The sequence below is a fragment of the Sinocyclocheilus rhinocerous genome, unplaced genomic scaffold, assembly GCF_001515625.1.
Source record: "Sinocyclocheilus rhinocerous isolate Xijiao unplaced genomic scaffold, SAMN03320098_v1.1 scaffold447, whole genome shotgun sequence".
Taxonomy (NCBI): Eukaryota; Metazoa; Chordata; class Actinopteri; order Cypriniformes; family Cyprinidae; genus Sinocyclocheilus; species Sinocyclocheilus rhinocerous.
This window is the reverse complement of record NW_015648653.1, coordinates 80,940-100,615: the sequence shown is the minus strand read 5'-3', so window position 1 is coordinate 100,615 and position 19,676 is coordinate 80,940. Positions and strand designations below refer to the sequence as shown.

Below are 19,676 nucleotides of genomic sequence, written 5' to 3'. Positions count from 1 at the left end.
TAACACAATTTATTTAATGAGCGAGTACGTCATGAATCCAAACTGTGTTTTTTTTTTTTTCTTATCCGAAATCACTATGGAGACTGGAGAGCCTATAATAAGTGTTTATATTCAGACTATTTTAGAACTGTCTGGACAATCCCTGCTGGAGAAGCCTAGTACCTGCATGACCTTCATATCCATAAACAGAGAGAAGTAGCTCCGGCTACAATGTTCTTTTGCAAGAAGCATGCAGTTTTATTTATTAACCGCTAGAGCACCAAAAGTTACATAGTGTACCTTTAAATATTTCATTTTTATTTACGATATCATCATCCACCTGTGCAGACGTATCACTGTATCAATTGCTGTGTTTCAGACGATCTTTTCACAGTCAAGTTATTTGCATAAATACGTTTGAATGGATAAGATGTGATTGAATGTGTGCACCTAAACAATGCTGGTTCCTGTGCTTTTCTTTGTCACCTATCACTTTGGCTGCTTCCACACTATAGAAATGGCATCAGCATTCAGCCCATTAAAAACAATTCTTTACCTACTAGAAGGTAGGGATGGGGGTGGATTATAATAGCACCATATAGTACAGATCATATCATAGAATTAAATGTGCCCCCACACCTATTATACATTCATTGATTTGAACTTAAGACCTTATATCGATTTGAACATTGACCTACTCTAAGGAAGTCACTCTATAGAAAGGTTCACTCCACTATACCAACAAACAGCCATGTGACATCTTTGAAAATCTTTTGCACTAATCTATATGTTCTTCATTTTTAGCTGATGTCTGATTTCTAGGAAGATATAAATAGTTTTTATTTTGAAGGTTTGTTATCGTTTTTTTGGGGGAGGGGTATTCATATGCGTGTCTTATTAAGCTGTGAATTGCACTGTCCTCCTTCGAATGAATCTGGTTCTGATTTATCAGGGAGCACAGTGATTTCATCAAAATGAATCAGGGTTATATAAAATGTTTGTGCCATCAGTTGAAAAACCATGATCTAAAGCATATTAAGCCATATACTAAAACTGATGCTACAGTAACCCTGTATGGAAGAGTAGATTTTATAGAGCAAGTGATACCATTTTGGGTAAAACATTAATAAATAATACAATGTTTATGCACATACAGTAAAACTAACATCAATGACACATTAATCCTAAATATTAGGATGTAATAAAATGTTGCAACTCACAATGTAAATGACTCGTTCCAAGCCGGATTCAGGGAAGAACGGATGGTTTTCGTTTTCTGTTTTGTCTCATTTTTAGGGTCTGGAATCAACTTGAGTTTTACATATGGATCAGACAATCCATTCGGGTCCATTGGAATCATGTTCTTGCCTTCCCCCACTGCAACACAACATGCCAAATAAGAGATGACATCAGAACATGAATTCATAAAATAAAATAAAACATAGGTAAATAATAGAGGGCACATGGTAATGCTGAAGTCTCTGGGTAATGTTACTCCACATAAACTCTGAACTGTGATATAATAATAAAGAAGTGGCTTTAAATAATTACTATGCAATATAAATTGACTATGAATGTTAGCAACTAGACATGAAGTATCATGAGCAGGGTACAAAACAGATCAGGGTCATGCTGTCAGAGCAGAAATGCACATGTAGGTCATTGATGCTCTTTGTTGAACAGATTTTAAATGAAAGCGTTTCATAACTGTTTGTCTGGTTTAGAGTGCTACTTTATCCTGCCACACATCTCCTTTACTCAAACCCACAGAAAGGTTAGACTTTGAATATCTAAAAATGTCACAACCAACAAGGCAAATGCAAACATGTGGTGTGGCACTCACATTTATGACACTGAATACAATGAAACACATGGGGCTACAATAAAAAGCTATGCATATATAGAATAAATAAATACATAGATAAATAGTGGAGGATCTGTTGAGGGACTTTAGTCTGTGAAGTAGATATTGCCAGACTACAACTCTAACACACACTGTCTGAAAATGCAAATATCAACATTGACAACCTCAGTGCCTGAACTGCTTATGTTTGACAGGTAGGAGGCGCCCTACACTTTAATGACCCAACATGGTTCTGTGTTTGCTTCTCTCTATTTAAATTCATTCATTCATTTTTTCATTCAATTTAAAAGCACTTTATTGCAATGGCATTAAACATAATGCCATTGCAATAAAGAGCTTTTAAATTGAATGAATGAATGGATTTAAAGAGAGAAGCAAACACAAAGACATGTTGGGTCATTAAAGTGTAGGGCGCCTCCCACCTACTTCTACCATAAACCACAAATTCTAAATCCAAGAACACCAAATAGAATGCAAATATAACAATAAAATATAATAGTAACAATAAATCAGTCAAAAAGAAAATAACAAACAGCAAGATAGGACCAGAAAATCTCTTGCCTGGCATAGCTCAAACATAGGTGTGTGAAAGTGAATGTGCACACATTGATTAATTGTCTACGGGAAAACAGAAAAAGAAAGCAACACATTAAAAAAAAAAAAAAAAAACGGAAATGTGTGGAGAGGGAGAAAAAGTATGCGGTAACATTTTACAATAACAGTACATGAATAATCATATACAAATTAAATCTAAATTAAATATTACTTAAATACAGCATGAGCTAAAGTTAAGGCATGTACTAATCAAGAACTCCAGAACTATAACTATAACACAAGACATGAATTCTTGTTTGAAAATTTACACCAAAGTGTTAATGAATACATTAACTAACAAACATGTAGTCATGGTGGTCGTTATTCACACATACGTTTTATGAGTCATGTCGTAGTTAAGATTAGTTCTTTATTAGTACAAGCCTTAACTCACCATTAGCTCATATTAAAGTAATATTTAATTTAGGTTATAGTACATGATTATTCATGTACTGTTACTGTAAAGTGTAACCAAGTATGCAGATATATGCAAAGTAATGGAGTTTCAGTCAGAAGTTTTAGTACTTTTAGTCCATATTATGATTCTGTTATATATATATATTATATATATGCTGAAACTCTCAGGAGGAAACTATAGTATGAAAATGGAGTGTCAAGCCGATAAACAACAAACAGATAATCAAGGAAATGTGGGAAAAAAGCTCTGTGTTCTTCCCTTGGGCCACCACTGCAAAATAAACATTGCTGGCATATTTGTCTTCCTCTAAGAGTAAATATTTCATAGCTCTCTTAAGAGAACTGCACTCTAAGGTCTTCCCCCCAGAGGCGTGATGAATGATGGATTAGCTATCTTGAACAGAAAAGTACACTATATGGCCAAAAGTATGTGGATATCCCCCTCTGAATAATGGCTATTCCAGTAATGACACATCTTAATGCTAGATCACACAATGACATTTTAGAGAATTATGTGCATCCAACTTTGATGCAACAGTTTGAGGAGGGTCTTTTTACAAAATGACAATGCATGTATCTACAAAGTAAGGTCCACATAGAAATAAAATTACTGTGTCTAGTGTGGAAGAACATAACTGGCCTATACAGTACAAAACCCTGGCCTGAAGGCCTACTGAGCACCTTTGGGATGAATTGGAACAATGAGCCAGACCCCATTACCCAACGATAGTGCTTGACCTCCCTGATGCCCTTGTATCTCGTTGAAAATCTAATTTCAAAAGCATGGAAACAATCATGCTTTCCTTCCTTGCACCACTTTTGGTAGGCCTTAACAACTGCACACTGGAAACACCGTACAAGACTTGCCGTTTTGGAGATGCTCTAACCTAGTCATCTAACCATCCCTATTTGGCCGTTGTCACTCAGACCTTTTTGCTTTGCCATTTTTTTTTTTTTTGCTTCCAACACATGAAATTCAAGAACCAACTGTTCACTTGCAGCCTATTATATCCGATATACACTGCTGTGCAAAAGTCTTTAGTATTTACACCAACAAAACAATTGTTTTAAGCCAGTATTTACTTTTGCTGTAGTGTCAGTAGGAAATATCAATTTACATTTCCAAACATTCCTTTTGCCATTAATTAATTTTGCCAGTAATAATCCAGTGAGATTTTTGTATGCACAAGGAGTCTGACTACAGAGAGTGCTCCACACAGAGATCTGATCTCACCATTATCCAATCCGTTTGGGATTACATGAAGAAACTAAAAACGGAGACAGAATAAATCCAGAAGAACTGTGGCAAAGTCTCCAAGATGCTTGAAGAAACCTACCTGCAAAGCTTCAGCACTGTGAAAGGTTTAGGCACTTGTGTTAAAATGCTGTAAAGTGAGGATGCTTTCAATGTCATAAATTGATTTTATTTATCAATTAACTTCTGTTAACTAAATCAAATCAACATTTGGTGTGACCACGCTTTGCATTTAAAACAGCTTTTGTCCTAGGTACACTTGCGCATAGTTTTTCAGGCTTTGCAGGTATAGGTTTCTTGAAGCGTCTTAGAGATGTTGCCACAGTTCTTCTGGATTTAGTCTATCTCATTTTTTTTCTGTTTCTTCATGTCATTCCAGATGGACTAGATGATGGTGAGATCAGATCTCTGTGTGGAGCACTGGCTGTTGTCAGACTACTAGTGCATACAAAAATCTCACTGGTTTATTACTATTAATGGCAAAATAAATGTTTGGTAATATTTCCTACTGACACACTACAGCAAAAGAGAAATAAATGGCTTTAAAACCATTTTTTGTTGGTGAAAATACTAATGGCCTAAGACTTTTGCACAGTAGTGTATATGCAATATAATCAATGTTATTCACTTCATCTATCAGTGGTTTTAATGTTGTGGCTGATCAGTGTATTGGGACATTGCCATACTATAATAGAAAAAGATCATTCTCCAAACTGTTGCAACAAAGTTGAAGGCACACAATTCAGCACTATTACACTTTAAGGCATTGTTGCAAAAAAATATAGGAATAGCCTACTAAATACTGCATGATTTTTTCCCCCAAAACAGTTAAGCACAAAGCCCATTCTAAAGAGTCCATCATTCATTTCAATCACAATGCTGATTGCCTACACACAATGGTGAAACAAATACCCAATAACCCTAACCTTAACCTTAGTATAGTGATGGTAGCACATCCTCAGGCCCGTAAGCAGCTATGAGGCCACCGAGGTCTGGACCTCGGTAAATTTTTCATTTTCAAAAATACAATTTGTTCTTTGAATTACTAATTTGCTGTTAATCTCCTCATATGAATGACATGTATAATTCAGTTTAGACAGTTTGCAAGAATGTTTAGCGTCCCTGTTATGAAAATGATCGCTGCGAGACGCTGGCGGAGTAAACGAGGCTTTAGAGAGTTGTGAGTGAGGGCGCGGGCACAGCCTTCGTGCTGCCAGATCCAGCTAATATAAGCGTTTTTGGACTTGATTTTCCACTTAATTTAACACTTTAGATTAGAAAGTTAATAAAGTAGGAAGTTGCAGTTTAGAGTCAGCGATATCTTTATCTTATCTTATTTGTAAAAGATTGGAAATTATTTTGGTTTATTTTTAGTTTTTTATTTGTATTAGTATCAATATCTGGCAACACTGCATCGCCGGCACTTAAACTGAAAACAATCAAAAAAGTCCATGGACAGGTTTTAATATAAATTCGGTAAGGGAAATGCAAAAATTATCATGATATTATCTTTCATAAACATTATCAACGCTGTCAAAAACGGTAACATTTAACACTAGTACACACAGATCTGTAGAACAAGTAGGTTACAGAATGAAATGAAATACGCAAAAACTAGCCATGAAGAAGTCTATGCTATGTCATTCAGTATAGTTACATTTTCACAAATCATGCTATAAACTTTCATAAAAGCACTACACAAAGTTATTGTAGTTATGTACTGTTGCAATAAACAACTGATAAAATTATCCACCCTTAAATATAGTAAAGTATTAACAAATTTTGATGCAATAAATAGGGTATGATTTCATCCTTCTCATCCTTCCAAAACAGAGAAAACATCTTTCACAAACATCTACATGTATGTCTCCTTTAAAGTGTTTATAGTGTATATAATGAGTTGTATTTGTAGGGGTTATTATAACACAATTCTTTAACACCAACCCCCATCACCTAATTGTTAGTTAATTAGTTCACTTTCATGTTAGTTCACAGTGCATTAACTAATGTTAACAGATACAACTTTTGATCTTAAAAAATGTATTACGGTATAAATGTTGAGATTAACATTAATTAAGAATGATAAATGCTGTAATAGTATTGTTAATTGGTAGTTCATGTAAACTAAAGCTAGCAAATGAAAACTGTAAATTGTTACCACATTATTGTCTGTCGCAATCAGATATATCCCTGATTTTACTAAACTCTGAAATTAATCCATTAATTCTGAACTTTTTTTGACAGCTGACTGGACGTGTTTTCACTGTGATTTGTGAATATGATCAAAAATGCTTGCAGTGGCTGGCAACTTAAAAATAACACTCAAGGGAGGAAAGAATTAACACACATATATATTTCTAGTTAGATATTTCCAGCAAAACAAATGACCTTTATCTCTATAGCGCTATAATACAGATTATGTCAAAAAGGCATCCAGGTCTGCTTGTGTAAATATATTTCTTCTCTATCTGGTCACTGCTTTACACCTCACCTAAAGCTTTACATGGCATGCAATAGAGCAGATGTTTAAATATATATGTCTGACATTTAGTATACAAAATTGTTACAGATATAACACACCACATCATCAACCCGAGTGGCATGACATTTCCCGACCAGGCGCCGAGTGGTGCCAATCACAACACACACTGGCCCAGCTAACCAATCACAGCACATTTCGTATTTCAGAAGGCGGGCCTTCTTTTGATACAGGAACTATTCGAGCAGTTCATGCCAGACTGGGGAGAGAGGTGTTGTAATAATGTAAAATATGTGAAAAAGAATGTGTTTTTCGAACAACCTAGTATAAGAGCCTGTTCTAGTACACCCCCAAAACAAAATCAAGACTTTGTAAAAGAGTAATAATAGGACCCCTTTAAAATAAACATACACATGTACGTACATACATACATATTTATAAGCATATATGTGTACGCCATCAAGCAAAATCGCACATACTCACAGTGAGTGTGAATGCAGCCTGTGATCTATTCTTGAACTCATCAGTCTGACATTCTGCTAATGGCATTTTCTTTCTTAGCCAGTGAACGTCATACAGACTAAATCACACTGCAGCTGTGTGTGTGCAGTTTGCTGGCACGTTGTAATCAGGCTGATTGTGCAGGTGCAGCTCCAGCACTCCAGACTCTGCGTGTGTGGATCTGAAGACTAGGGCATTCAGGCTCTTCGACTGACAGCACTGTTATAATACAGAAGCTTAGCTCAGCTCAGCTTTTCAAATGCTATATATACAAAATGTAATGTCTTAAGAGTAGCATACTGGTGACAACACAACACAGAGTATCAGGGTAGTAACATCTATAATGACACTAACCTCAGCCTCAAATGGCATAATGGGCCGCCCACTGTCTGCTCACAGACCGACTGATGCACATTGCTGATTGGCATACTTTAAGCCATCCATGGCACAGGTTTATATATATATATATATATATATACAGTGGGTACGGAAAGTATTCAGACCCCCTTAAATTTTTCACTCTTTGTTATATTGCAGCCATTTGCTAAAATCATTTAAGTTAAAAAAATTAACTTAAATGATTTTAGCAAATGGCTGCAATATAACAAAGAGTGAAAAATTTAAGGGGGTCTGAATACTTTCCGTACCCACTGTATATATATATATATATAATTATATAATTTTTTTTGTTTAATTCAGAATTGTTAAAGAAACAATGGTCATGCAACCTGTATAATTTTTTCCCACCCTCTAATGATGTGTTTTATTTATATGTGAATTAATTAAAATTAAAATTAAAGTGATTACGCCACATTCCTTCAAGTGGTGTGACTTCACAATTATAAAACATAAAATATTGTACATTGACTATATAGGGGGAAAAATAATTATTCATGTCAGTGCTGTAACACTTAATTTTAATGATCTTTATTTTTTGACATAATTATGATATGCAAAAAAAAAAAACTCAACTGATTTTTATAAAGTACAAGCACATTTGTGCCAAATGTACAGTAAATATGCAATACAGTTTTTGTACTGTCATATTGTGTGTGCACAATTAATGTTTACATTAAATATGATTATTTTCCATGTCAATGTTTCTTTTGTCTTAACTCTTACAGCTCATTTAGTTTCTATACATATTTTTGACCAAGATTTTTGCTTTTCTCTATATTTTCTATTTATGATGTCCCACATTTTGGTGCATCCCTAAACAACACAAAGTATAATGAAAGCAAAGCAAGCACAAACAAAATAATACAAGTGTACTGAGACAGAACAGGTACAACAGGATTTAGAAAACGTAGTAATGCAATGTAAAAAGATGCATTTTCAAGTTGAGTTTTGAATTCAAATGGTGAAGAGGTCATGGAGAGATTGTGACAGAGAATTCCAAAGATGTCAACTTGAACAAAATCAACACTGTTAGACAGATCATGGTAAAAAATAAAAATAAAAATAAAATAAAATACAGGTAGTTTCTGAAGCAATTTATAAAACATTTGACTAACAATACATTTTATCTGGTTTTGAGGAATTTGGTCATGCAAATCTTGACATTGTGAATGCAGACAGTTAAGGAGCAGGGGAGAGGGGGCATTGAGTTTGGAACTAATGTCCAGTTAACTTAAAGGTGCAGTAGGAGATCTTGGAAAATGCTAACTTTAGCCTGATAGCACTGAAAGCAAACGAAAGCATATTAAAACGCTCGGACCGAGTCACGATCACCAGCTGGAGTGCTCTTGATAGCCACCACTAGAGGGCACTCCAAACCATACCTTTGCCACTCTATCAAGGACTTAATTCTAGGGCTGTTCCGAATACCATTTTTTGAGCTTCGAAGCTTCGGTAATAATCAACACCGAATATTCGAAGCTTCAGAGGGAGGGGGACATATTCCCCCTGAACATATTCTTCTCTCAACACGTGTCTACACCGAACGCCGCGCCGCGACAAAATACAATAGAACCTATAGGATGCTGTCTACACTGGATGCGGCGCAACGTGGCGTGACAAATTCCCGACAGTAAACTGCTGCTGCGTTCTATTTATGACGTACTGACACAGATTTCAAATGATTTTCAACGGTTGCTTTGTCGCGTCCAGTATAGACAGACTTTAGCTGTTGCGGCGCGGCGCGACACGACAACTGTCGCGTCCGGTGTATACACGACCTGTAATAAAGGCAGGAATCTCTGTGTGTCTGTCTGTCTGTTTGCATTTTTATTATGTCGAGAACCGTTCATCCAAATCGACTTCACGCGTGGCGGGAGTGTTGCTGCGGACCCAAGGGAGTGCAGTGTCGGATTTTGGTGCAATATGGACACGCGACACGTTCAGAATTAATAAACTTTAAAAAACGACAGAACAGTGAAATCCGGAAGCAGCGCGCCTCACACGGGCAGGGCTTACATGCTCCGAAAACGGACACTGCACTAGTGATACAAAACACACAGGTCTGTTAAGAGCAATACTTTTAATATAGACAAATTATTATTAGGCTGGGCTACTGTACATTTTTTTTATGACTGCCGTATTCGCCAGTGTTTTCCAAGCAAATTAAGTGCCCGTTTTTATCATGTGTAAAATTACTGATTAACATGGCGGATAAAAGCAGCTCGTTTTCTTACACCAACAATATACTATGGGCATACTACTTACAGAACTCAGGTGATTTTTCAAACTTGATATGCTGTTGTGGTAGGCCAGTTTCAAATCGCATATTTGACACACTGCCTTTGTCTTGTCCTCACTCAATTTAAAGTGCTCCCACACAGCTGAGGTCTTCGGCATTTTTGTCTTCTCTTCCAGATGAACTGAATCATGACGTTCACTCATGGGCGATTCATATTCAAGTGCGTATGAGAACCGTTTTGCGGAGGATGACAGGTGTTCAAAAAAAAAAAAAAAATATTCGAATCTCAAAATTGAAAATCGAATGCCAACCGAATAATCGAATATTCTGGCCCAGTCCTACTTCATTCCCCATAATCCTCTGCCTGGTCTCATCAGCACTCATTGTTTGCACCTGTGTCTCATTAGCATGGTTAGCTCACCCTATATAAGCCCAGTTCTCACAGTCATTCTTTGCAAAGTTGTGTATGTGTCATTACTGCAATTCTAATCCTTGTATCCTGGTTCTTCTATATCTTGGTTCCTGGTCTTGTTATTCTGCCTGTTTTCTGGATTACACTGTTTGCCTTAGCCCCTTACTCTGTCATTGTTTTGGATTGCCTATTTGTAGTGATGGGAGAAACAAAGCTTTTTGAAGCATTGAATCAATTGAACCAATTGCTTCGAAAAATGATTTGATGTTTCAAAGCATTTGAAATAGCACATGCTGGCGACACCTGCTGGTGAAAACATTGTAAAAGCATCAATAACTCAGAACAAACTTACAAAACAAATGGAAATGTTTTTTTTTTTAAATACCATTTAAAAAAATAAATAATAAACATTTAAACACTATTAAATATTAGTGCTTGTGTTATGTGTTTTATTTAAGTATAATCAAACCCTTAACACACAATTAACTAAATTAATTATTTAATGAATTAATTGATTGATGTAATTATTTAATTAAGTGTTTTCATTAGAGCTGTCTATAAAAACTAGCAGGCAAGAGTAGTGTTATCAGTCAGGAGAAGGAGGTGGATTTAATTCTATTGTAAGCTCATTTTGTTATTTTTAAGGTATGATGTGATTTGTAGGTTGAAAGTACTGAATGTTTTTACACATTTTTTAAACTATATAGCCATTTGTGTTAAAGGGAAGTCATCCTTTGTTTAACCCACAACATCTGGCCCTGAATTCTTTATTTTTTTAATAGTAAAATTTAGTGGGATTTCATGTCACATGATTAACTGGGCAACCAGAAGTGGTTCATGAGTTCACTTTGAGATCAACACCCCCTAGTGGTGAACCATCGGAGTTTCGAAACATTTCGAAACAGTGTGACGTAAAGAAGCTTCGTTTGCTAAAATCACGTGACCTGGCCGGATTGATACGTGCTCCGAAACACTGATTCGAAACAAAAGATTTGCAAATGTTTAGAAGCTTCGTGAAGCAGTGTTTCGAACGCGCCCATCACTACCTATTTGTGTATGACCTTTGCCTGCCTTTGGATTACGTTTGTGGATTACCTCTCCAATATACTACTGCATTTGGATCCTCTACCTTCGTGTCACCGAGCAGTTTATTACAATCAGCATAGCCCTAAAAATTGAGGGTAGGCTGGTGAAAGATATGACCAAGTATATCTAATAAAGAGCAGTGAACCAAATATAGAACCCTGAAGAACCTTGGGAAATAAATATGCAACAGCATTGATATGTTTTGCACTGTTGCATCATTTGTCATGGTAAAACACGGAAACTCACCTGTGACATGCATTTTTTCTTCTATCACCTCGATCTTCAAGTAAAGACGTCCTCGTCTCTCTGTGTGGTCCATTCCACAAAGGCTTGGCACGTTCATCACACACTGCTTATGGACGTTCGTATCACAGGCTTTGAACACAAACACACATTTGCATAAAGCAAGAGGTCCCTGATTTCAGATTTACTTAATGAAAATAATACCTTGCTCATAATATTTTAACATAATATTAACATATAATATTCCAATAGTTAAACAAATAATTACTCCATATACTAAACATTGACATAGAAAAGTCCCAAACAATCACTGACCCTAGAACCGCCCCTGGGCAAAAAATAGTTTAGTATGGTACTACTTACAGTCACATTTCATTCCTTGGTGTATGAGTCCATATAGAAGAGATCCACAGTGGTCACAGAATGTGGGACTGCCATAGGTGTGGATCTTAAATTTGTGCTTGCTCCTAGGGTCCTACACAGATAAAATAATTAAAAAGAAAGAGAGCGAATAGGTCAGGAGATTGAGTCTGAGAAAACCCAAAAGGCAGAACAGGAGACCAAAGCACAACTAAACATTCTCTATGCCTCTTTCACATGAAAGGAATTTTTCTTTAAAGGATTCATGAGATTTAAAAATTCAGAATGTTCAAAATTCAATTAATCTGGGTCAGAATGGTATAGATTCCATGGACGATTAACTAAGCCAATAAGAGACGTGAAGTCATGCAGTTACACTGGCCTCTACAATTGTGTGAATTGCACCCTGTTTACACCAAATGTGAGCGAAGTGGTGTATCACTGCTTCCAAAAACATGACAAACAGATTTGGAACATTTGCTGGAAGGTTGAAATGTGACGCGTTCAGTGTTGAACAGCCTCAAGTTGCAGAGGGGCACCATATCAGCAAATGCATCTGGTATAGTCTGTGTGTTAAGGTCAAAACGCTGAATTCTACTATTCAGTCTTTTTGGAGACAAAAAACAAGACATTTCTCTTGAAATAGTTTCATATGTTTCTATTTAATTATAAACTCGAGGCAAACATTAGTCAAGCCAGACATCATCTTAGTTATGTCATTAAAAACAAACACTGACATCCTGAAGGAAAACATGGAGGCTGCCTCCAACGGACTAATATTACCTGATATTATCAACAGCAACTTTTATGATGTTTTTGTTATTTTATGGAGCTTGACAGCCTTTGGTCGCCATTCATTTTCAACATTCTGCTAAACCTAAATGAAAATCATGCAGGTTTAGAAGATGATGAGGGTGAGTAAATGACATAATTATTATTATTATTTTTATTATAAAAATGGAGTCAGTATATATTTTTATAATCTTCTATTGACTAAGGATTACTTTCTTTTTCTTTTTTTTTGTACTTTTGAGATAGATTAAATTGGGACTATGCAAGAACTACAAAATTAGCTTGAAATCCATGCCATTTAGTCATTTGGACATAATTACAGTAGACCATATAACCTTGGCTATACATGTGTCATGAAAATTTATAATAAGGATATTAATGACACCATATGGCATATTATATAATGTCACATATAATATGATAAATTTTGTCATAGTGTTTACCTTACCTGTAAAATGTCTGGAAAAAAGTCAGAGTTGTGACACATTCAAGCTTGTGGCACACTTTTTTGTCTCCCTCAAAAACAAAGGCATTTTGCTTTAATATGTCACTATTCTGATTTTTTTCCAGATAGGCTATTTTACAAAGGTAGATAATTAATCCTACAGAGGATAAAGAGTGTTTTGTTTGCTTTAAATCCTCACCATTGATCAGTTTTAATATTGTTGCTTACATTGTTCCCAACACATTGTGAAGATGAAAGGAGAGTCCAAGGTCTAATCCAACAGGGCCTCAGAAATAATGTAAGATGAGTTTTATTTCAGACACCTGACCATAGCCAATCATTAAAGATACTCCCTCACTTCAGAAAAGCATCCATTATTAAAAATGCATGAATATTTCATGGATGGTTAAATATAATTAGCTATAATGGCTTACTACAACATTTAACACTTGCATCTATGTTGCTCCAGAAATCATAATAATGACCCAATAAGGCCATTAAAATTTCACTAAAATCAAAATAGCCATTCAAATCTAGTATGAAAGCCCCATGCCTTCTAAAATTATTGCTTTTTATTTATTATAGTGCTTTCTCCACATCATCTAAGTTGCAGACAGGACAAATTACAAAGTTCAAGTATTGTCATCAGTAACGGCCTAGATCCAGGTTTCTCAAATGGGGGTTGATAAGTTGATGAAAAGCTAATAATTAATTATATTGAATGTACAATAAATAAGTAAATCAATAGGGCTAAATGCTAATCACGATATATCTTAGTACGTTTATCAAATCAAAGGCTGCATAGTCTCACAATCCTGTGAATTTAACAAGCATTTGAGAACGCAATGTGCACTTGGTTTATTTATTTACACATTTGCGATAATTTATATCTAAGGGGTTCGGCTGACAAAAAAGTTTGGGAACCCCTGGCCTAGATATGCATCATGACTCTTTGGTGTCCAAGAGGTGGCCATGGATTTGCAAACAGGCAATTGCTCCAAATGGCATATTAAAACTGGATATTATATTAAAAGTAGTACTCAAATTTAATGTGAAACTTGAGCTTAAGCCAGGTAGGAACACAAGGTCATAGGTCTTTATGTTGTTGGTAATAATAAAACAACAAATTTACATATCGTTGCGGTCTGGCGGAAACAATGTACGTCCAAAATAACTACCACTTTCAGGAAATGTAAAAATATATATTTTTTAATAATTAAACAGCGTTGTCAGAGTTGGTATGTGGCTTTAAATATGATCAGACACCAGCGAATGACGGCAATATGTGTTTTGTCCATCATTAGAACAGTCGCTTCTGAGGCAGTGAGAGCATCGCATTCAATTTTCTTACAGGTTATAAAGTTTATTATTGCTATATGGGTATTTTTTGTAAAACCCACAAACGGACATAAAGATGACCAATAGCATTGATTTAAAATAATAATAATAATAACAAAATATAATAGAGATAGAATGCTTTGATAATTTTCCACAGCACACCTGACAACACCTGAGCACAGTGGTTGGGAAACACTGATCTAATCCACCATAAACTGAGCATTGCAGGACAAAGAAGATTATAGTGATTAGTTTTTTTTAAACACATACTTCAGTTGATTATACATATAATCACCTGAAAACACTGCACAAACCAACTGACTGACAAGAAGAAGAGTGGATGAAGCCCAAAGTCGAAATCTGAATTTTCTTTACTTTGATTACGGTTAATGAGCCTTGGCTGTGAGATAATGAGTCCTAACTATCTGACTACCTAGAAATATTTAAATCTACCAGACACACATTTAAAGCCTTCCCAACAGGCATAGGAAAGATGTGTGTTTAAAATCTACAGTAGGTAGACAGTAGGAAGCCACCCAGAATAACCCTTACCACCTGACTTGTTCACAGAATATCCACCAGGTGGCTCAAAGGGACACCTTTTTTGTACCTCGTTTAGGTGTGCTGGCAGTTGTTAGTTAGGCTAAAATAGTTACATTATAATTTATAATAAATAAATAATTAGTCTTTGACAAAGTAGAACTTGAATACACCCCTTCTATGATTAGCATGATTGTTATGCTTGAATTAAAATGTATTTTATATTTTCAAAATGACAATGTCAGGGTCAAACAATTGTCCAGATATTATAAGAAAAAAAAAATCATTAAAAGAATACATTGAATTCTTTAAAGGGAATCCTAGTTATGTATTTTGGATACTGGATTTAAAAAAAATAAGTAAAAATTGCTTCATTCATTCTTCTACCCATTCTCAAAACCACTTTTCTGGGTGAGGATGCTGGAGCTATCCCTGAAGTCTTGGACTAGAGCTGGGGAAAACATCCTGGACAGATGGCCAGTCTATCACAGGACTAAAACTGCTTTACTTGACTGAGTACTGCTTGACTGATTGCACAGACACTACTGGAAGAGAGCTGAACTGGATAAGGCTAAAATAGTTACATTATAATTTATAATAAATAAATAATTAGTCTTTGACAAAGTAGAACTTGAATACACCCCTTCTATGATTAGCATGATTGTTATGCTTGAATTAAAATGTATTTTATATTTTCAAAATGACAATGTCAGGGTCAAACAATTGTCCAGATATTATAAGAAAAAAAAAATCATTAAAAGAATACATTGAATTCTTTAAAGGGAATCCTAGTTATGTATTTTGGATACTGGATTTAAAAAAAATAAGTAAAAATTGCTTCATTCATTCTTCTACCCATTCTCAAAACCACTTTTCTGGGTGAGGATGCTGGAGCTATCCCTGAAGTCTTGGACTAGAGCTGGGGAAAACATCCTGGACAGATGGCCAGTCTATCACAGGACTAAAACTGCTTTACTTGACTGAGTACTGCTTGACTGATTGCACAGACACTACTGGAAGAGAGCTGAACTGGATAATGACATCACTGAAACATCAATGAACTGACTTTAGCTGGAAAAATGCCCGTTATTGTCTTCTTGCATTATTGACAAAGTATTTTCCTGTTTGACACTGTAAAGCTGCTTTGACACAACCAGCATTGTATAAAGCACTATACAAATAAAGGTGACTTGACTTGACTGCTTATTAATATTATAAAAATTCAGGAAAAAATGCAAAGAATGCAAGGAATTATATTATAAAGCAGACATGCAGACCTTGCGTGGCAAAGTCTGAAAAAATATCAGATAATTTGATCTTTTCAGGTTAGTTCAGGTTGTAAAATGTGAACAAATAAAATGCGAAAAAAGTAATGTGAAATTTGAAATTAATGAATGAATGACTAACTGAATAAATAAATAATTTAAATACTAACCAATCACTCATTTTCTTTGTGTTAAGACAGATGTAGAGAATTGTGTGTACAAAAACTTTTTTTCCCCCTCTTACGATATTGAAGAAAAATGTTTATTCTAGTAATGTGCAAAACATGAACATGCTACAAAGGCTGCAAGGGTATAAAATAATGTAATTTACTAAATGTTCTGACAAAAACAGACCTACTTTAAGAAAAAAAAACATCAGAATGAGGCCTAGGAACTATTCACTGGGGGAAAGGCAATGGAAACTTTACTGAAGTGCCAGTTTTTCATGCAAATATTTTGCAATGTTTTAATCCATAGTCACTTGTCCCAGAAGAGATGAGAATGAGTGACTGTTGAACTGAAAAAAAAAAAGACTAGTTCCCTAACACATCTTTATTCAATGCATTAAATTACTTTTTGATTGCTACTATTAGCATCAGTGTTCAGATCCGAATAAAGCCCAACTTTCATCCCTGTACTTCTTTGATTAAAGAGTACATGAAAATTCTTTCTCTGGGTCTGCAGAAGCATGAACAATGGTACAAATTCAGATTTGAATTTTCAAATCACCCCGATGTGATCACAGGCTACGCTGCAGGCTGCATACTGTTGTGATCATACTTGTCATTTAATGATTTTCCAACAACGATCTGACATAATCTGACTTCATCACAAACCATCGTCTTGATGACCAGATTATCAGCCCTGCCAACTCCATAAAAAATGACTGAAATAGGTGAAGCCGGAGAAATACGACTGTCAGTTGCAATTTCTTTTGGAGTGAAAACAATAGGACAATGAGTTCTTTTAAGGCAAAAAAGCAAATTAATATGTTGGAAATATAGGTTTTATATTTCCTAACTCTGACAGGTGTTTGTAAACCTGGCACGTGATTTCCAAGGAGCCCAGAATCTCTAGTGATGCCTGCCATCTAATATAAAAATGCTCTATTAGGGACTGATAGTAGTGTGGGTACAATAACTGAGATTTGATGATAGCACGGAGTATAATGTTACAGTGGAATATATTTTAGATCAAAGCAGTAAAGGGAGGGGAGTGGGTGGGCTGTCTTTCTTTTGAGGCTTGTGTTAATTAGCCCATTCCCTCCATCCTCTGTAGTTTATTATTAATTCATCACTCAAGGTGTGGCAGCTATAAACCTGACTTCAGTTCCTATACCGCAGTGGATAAACTGGATTCCTTCCCCAATAACCGGTACAAGACTGTGTGTGTGTGTGTGTGTGTGTGTGTGCAATTATGTATGGTTGGGTGTGTTCTTGTGCATGGCAGTTAAAATATATTTGTGGACTAAAACATTTAAAGAATTTGGGAGGCTCTCTACACAATTAGGAGGAATGCAAAGCCTGCACCATATGGCTTCATTGTGCAATCACATGGCAACAACAAAAACAATAATCTTCAAATCAATGTATCAAATATTCTGCCAGTAAATGATTAGATGATTGCATTTTCCTTATCAATATTAGAATACAAAGACAAATGTTAAACAAACTGGAGATGTAATACTTTGGTGGAGTAAAAAGGTTTGTGCTCTTCTTCTTGAGAACAAAATTTGAACTGAATTGAGCTGGATAATGACACCCATTTATTAGCACTGTTATTGAACTGAATTTAATCAACATTAAACATCCCATCTTTTGTAGGGCTGCTTTCTTCAGCTGAACTGAACTCATTTCATAATGTATTAACTTTGCAACACAGTTACTAAACTTAATTTGAGCTGAATAATGACACTATTATCTTCTGTAGAGCTTCTTTACATTTTAAAATTGAATTGGTTTCATAATCTTCCAGCATTAACACTGTCATTTTACTGTTTTATTCATGTAACGCTGCTGTATTGTATAAAGCACTATAAAACTGGTCTTGTCTCATATGACGAAACAAAGTGTGTCTGATACCTTATTCATTTCAACCATTCACTACAATGTGTGCACACAAACACACACATATACATTAGCAACAGAAAAGGGGGTGTGGGTGACAGACACTACTTGATTCATTGTAGGTGGTACAGGCAGAGACAGTGCAAGCCAAGGAAGAATATGTATGTGTGTGTGTGTGTGTGTGTGTGTGGAAAAGGCATCTAAATATAGACCCTGCTGCAGCTGTAGCCTGTGATATAAGGGAGAGCGTTCTCTGGGTTCAGTCAAACAGTGACACTAGGCTACGCTTTAGACTGATGCCACTTCCACACAGACTAGCCTTTACATCTCACAGTGACTATTTCATTATTCTGAAGCCCAGTGTGTATGAGAGGAAAAAGGGCTCATGCCATGTGTCGCAATAAAACAGAGTGCATTCCAAAGCTATTCAGACTTTGCTATGCTGCATCCTTATACTCAGGGCTGTCATTAAGTGGGGAAAAGTGGTAATGATTTCCGGGAACCACAGCCATGGGAGGCCCAGAGATTTCAGCCCAGGACTAATGTTGTCACAGTGCCAACATTTCAGTAGTCAGTAAATATCAGTAAAATTACCATACCATAGTAAAAGCTGTTTCATTTTAATATATTTTGGAAAATAAAACTAGTGGAAAATTAAAATATTAAATAAATGAAATTAGTTCATTATTAATGCTATTAATACTTATTAGTAAATAATACATTAAAACATTAGCATAGCCTTCAACTATTGTTCAGTTAAGTCAACACTCCATTAAAAAGATCAAGTGAAAAGATAGTAATAAAATGAAAAACAAGGAAACACATATTACAGGTATCAGAACAAAGGTAGGACAATTGCACATACTGCAAGACATAATAGACAGATCTTTTCTTACATTTCATATTTTTTTGTCCCATCCGTTGCTATGGTTAATACTATGCCAAAAACTGCAATTTCAGATTCAGCATTTTAATATGGTGTGTATTTAGCAGAATTAAAAATAAATTGTTTATTTAAATTATCAATGAGTTAATCAAATTAATAATGGGTTATGTATAAGGAAATTTATATACAGAAACCCAGCAAAGAGCGCTCACTTAATCAATGAAACTGATATCACTTTAGTTCACTTTGTTGGTTACAACAAAACTATTTGTTTGCATGCAGAGCTCTCACTAACTTTGGCATACTGAGCAGATTCTGACTAACTTAAATGCCTCTGATTGGCCACTGCATTCACATGTTTAACAAACATGTCAGAGATTGGCTACAATTCTCAATGCTGCAAAAACACGTTGTAAATAGAAACCACTGATGCTCTTCACAGAGCACTCACACAAATACCAAAAGGAGCATTTAAAAAGCAGCTGCCGGAATTGATCTAGTACTCAGTACTACTAA

At 35.5% G+C, this 19,676-nt stretch overlaps 1 protein-coding gene across 1 annotated transcript in view; it reads right to left on the bottom strand.

Annotated features, from left to right (window-relative positions):
- The window catches only part of prkcaa (protein kinase C, alpha, a), a 107,286-nt gene that overhangs the window by 30,306 nt on the left and 57,304 nt on the right, over positions 1-19,676 (bottom strand). The window contains exons 4-6 of the mRNA XM_016514894.1: positions 11,832-11,943; positions 11,472-11,600; positions 1,200-1,356 (exon numbers count right to left, since the gene is read on the bottom strand). Of these exons, the coding sequence (XP_016370380.1) occupies positions 1,200-1,356; positions 11,472-11,600; positions 11,832-11,943 (398 nt within the window). The remainder of the gene's footprint in view (positions 1-1,199; positions 1,357-11,471; positions 11,601-11,831; positions 11,944-19,676) is intronic.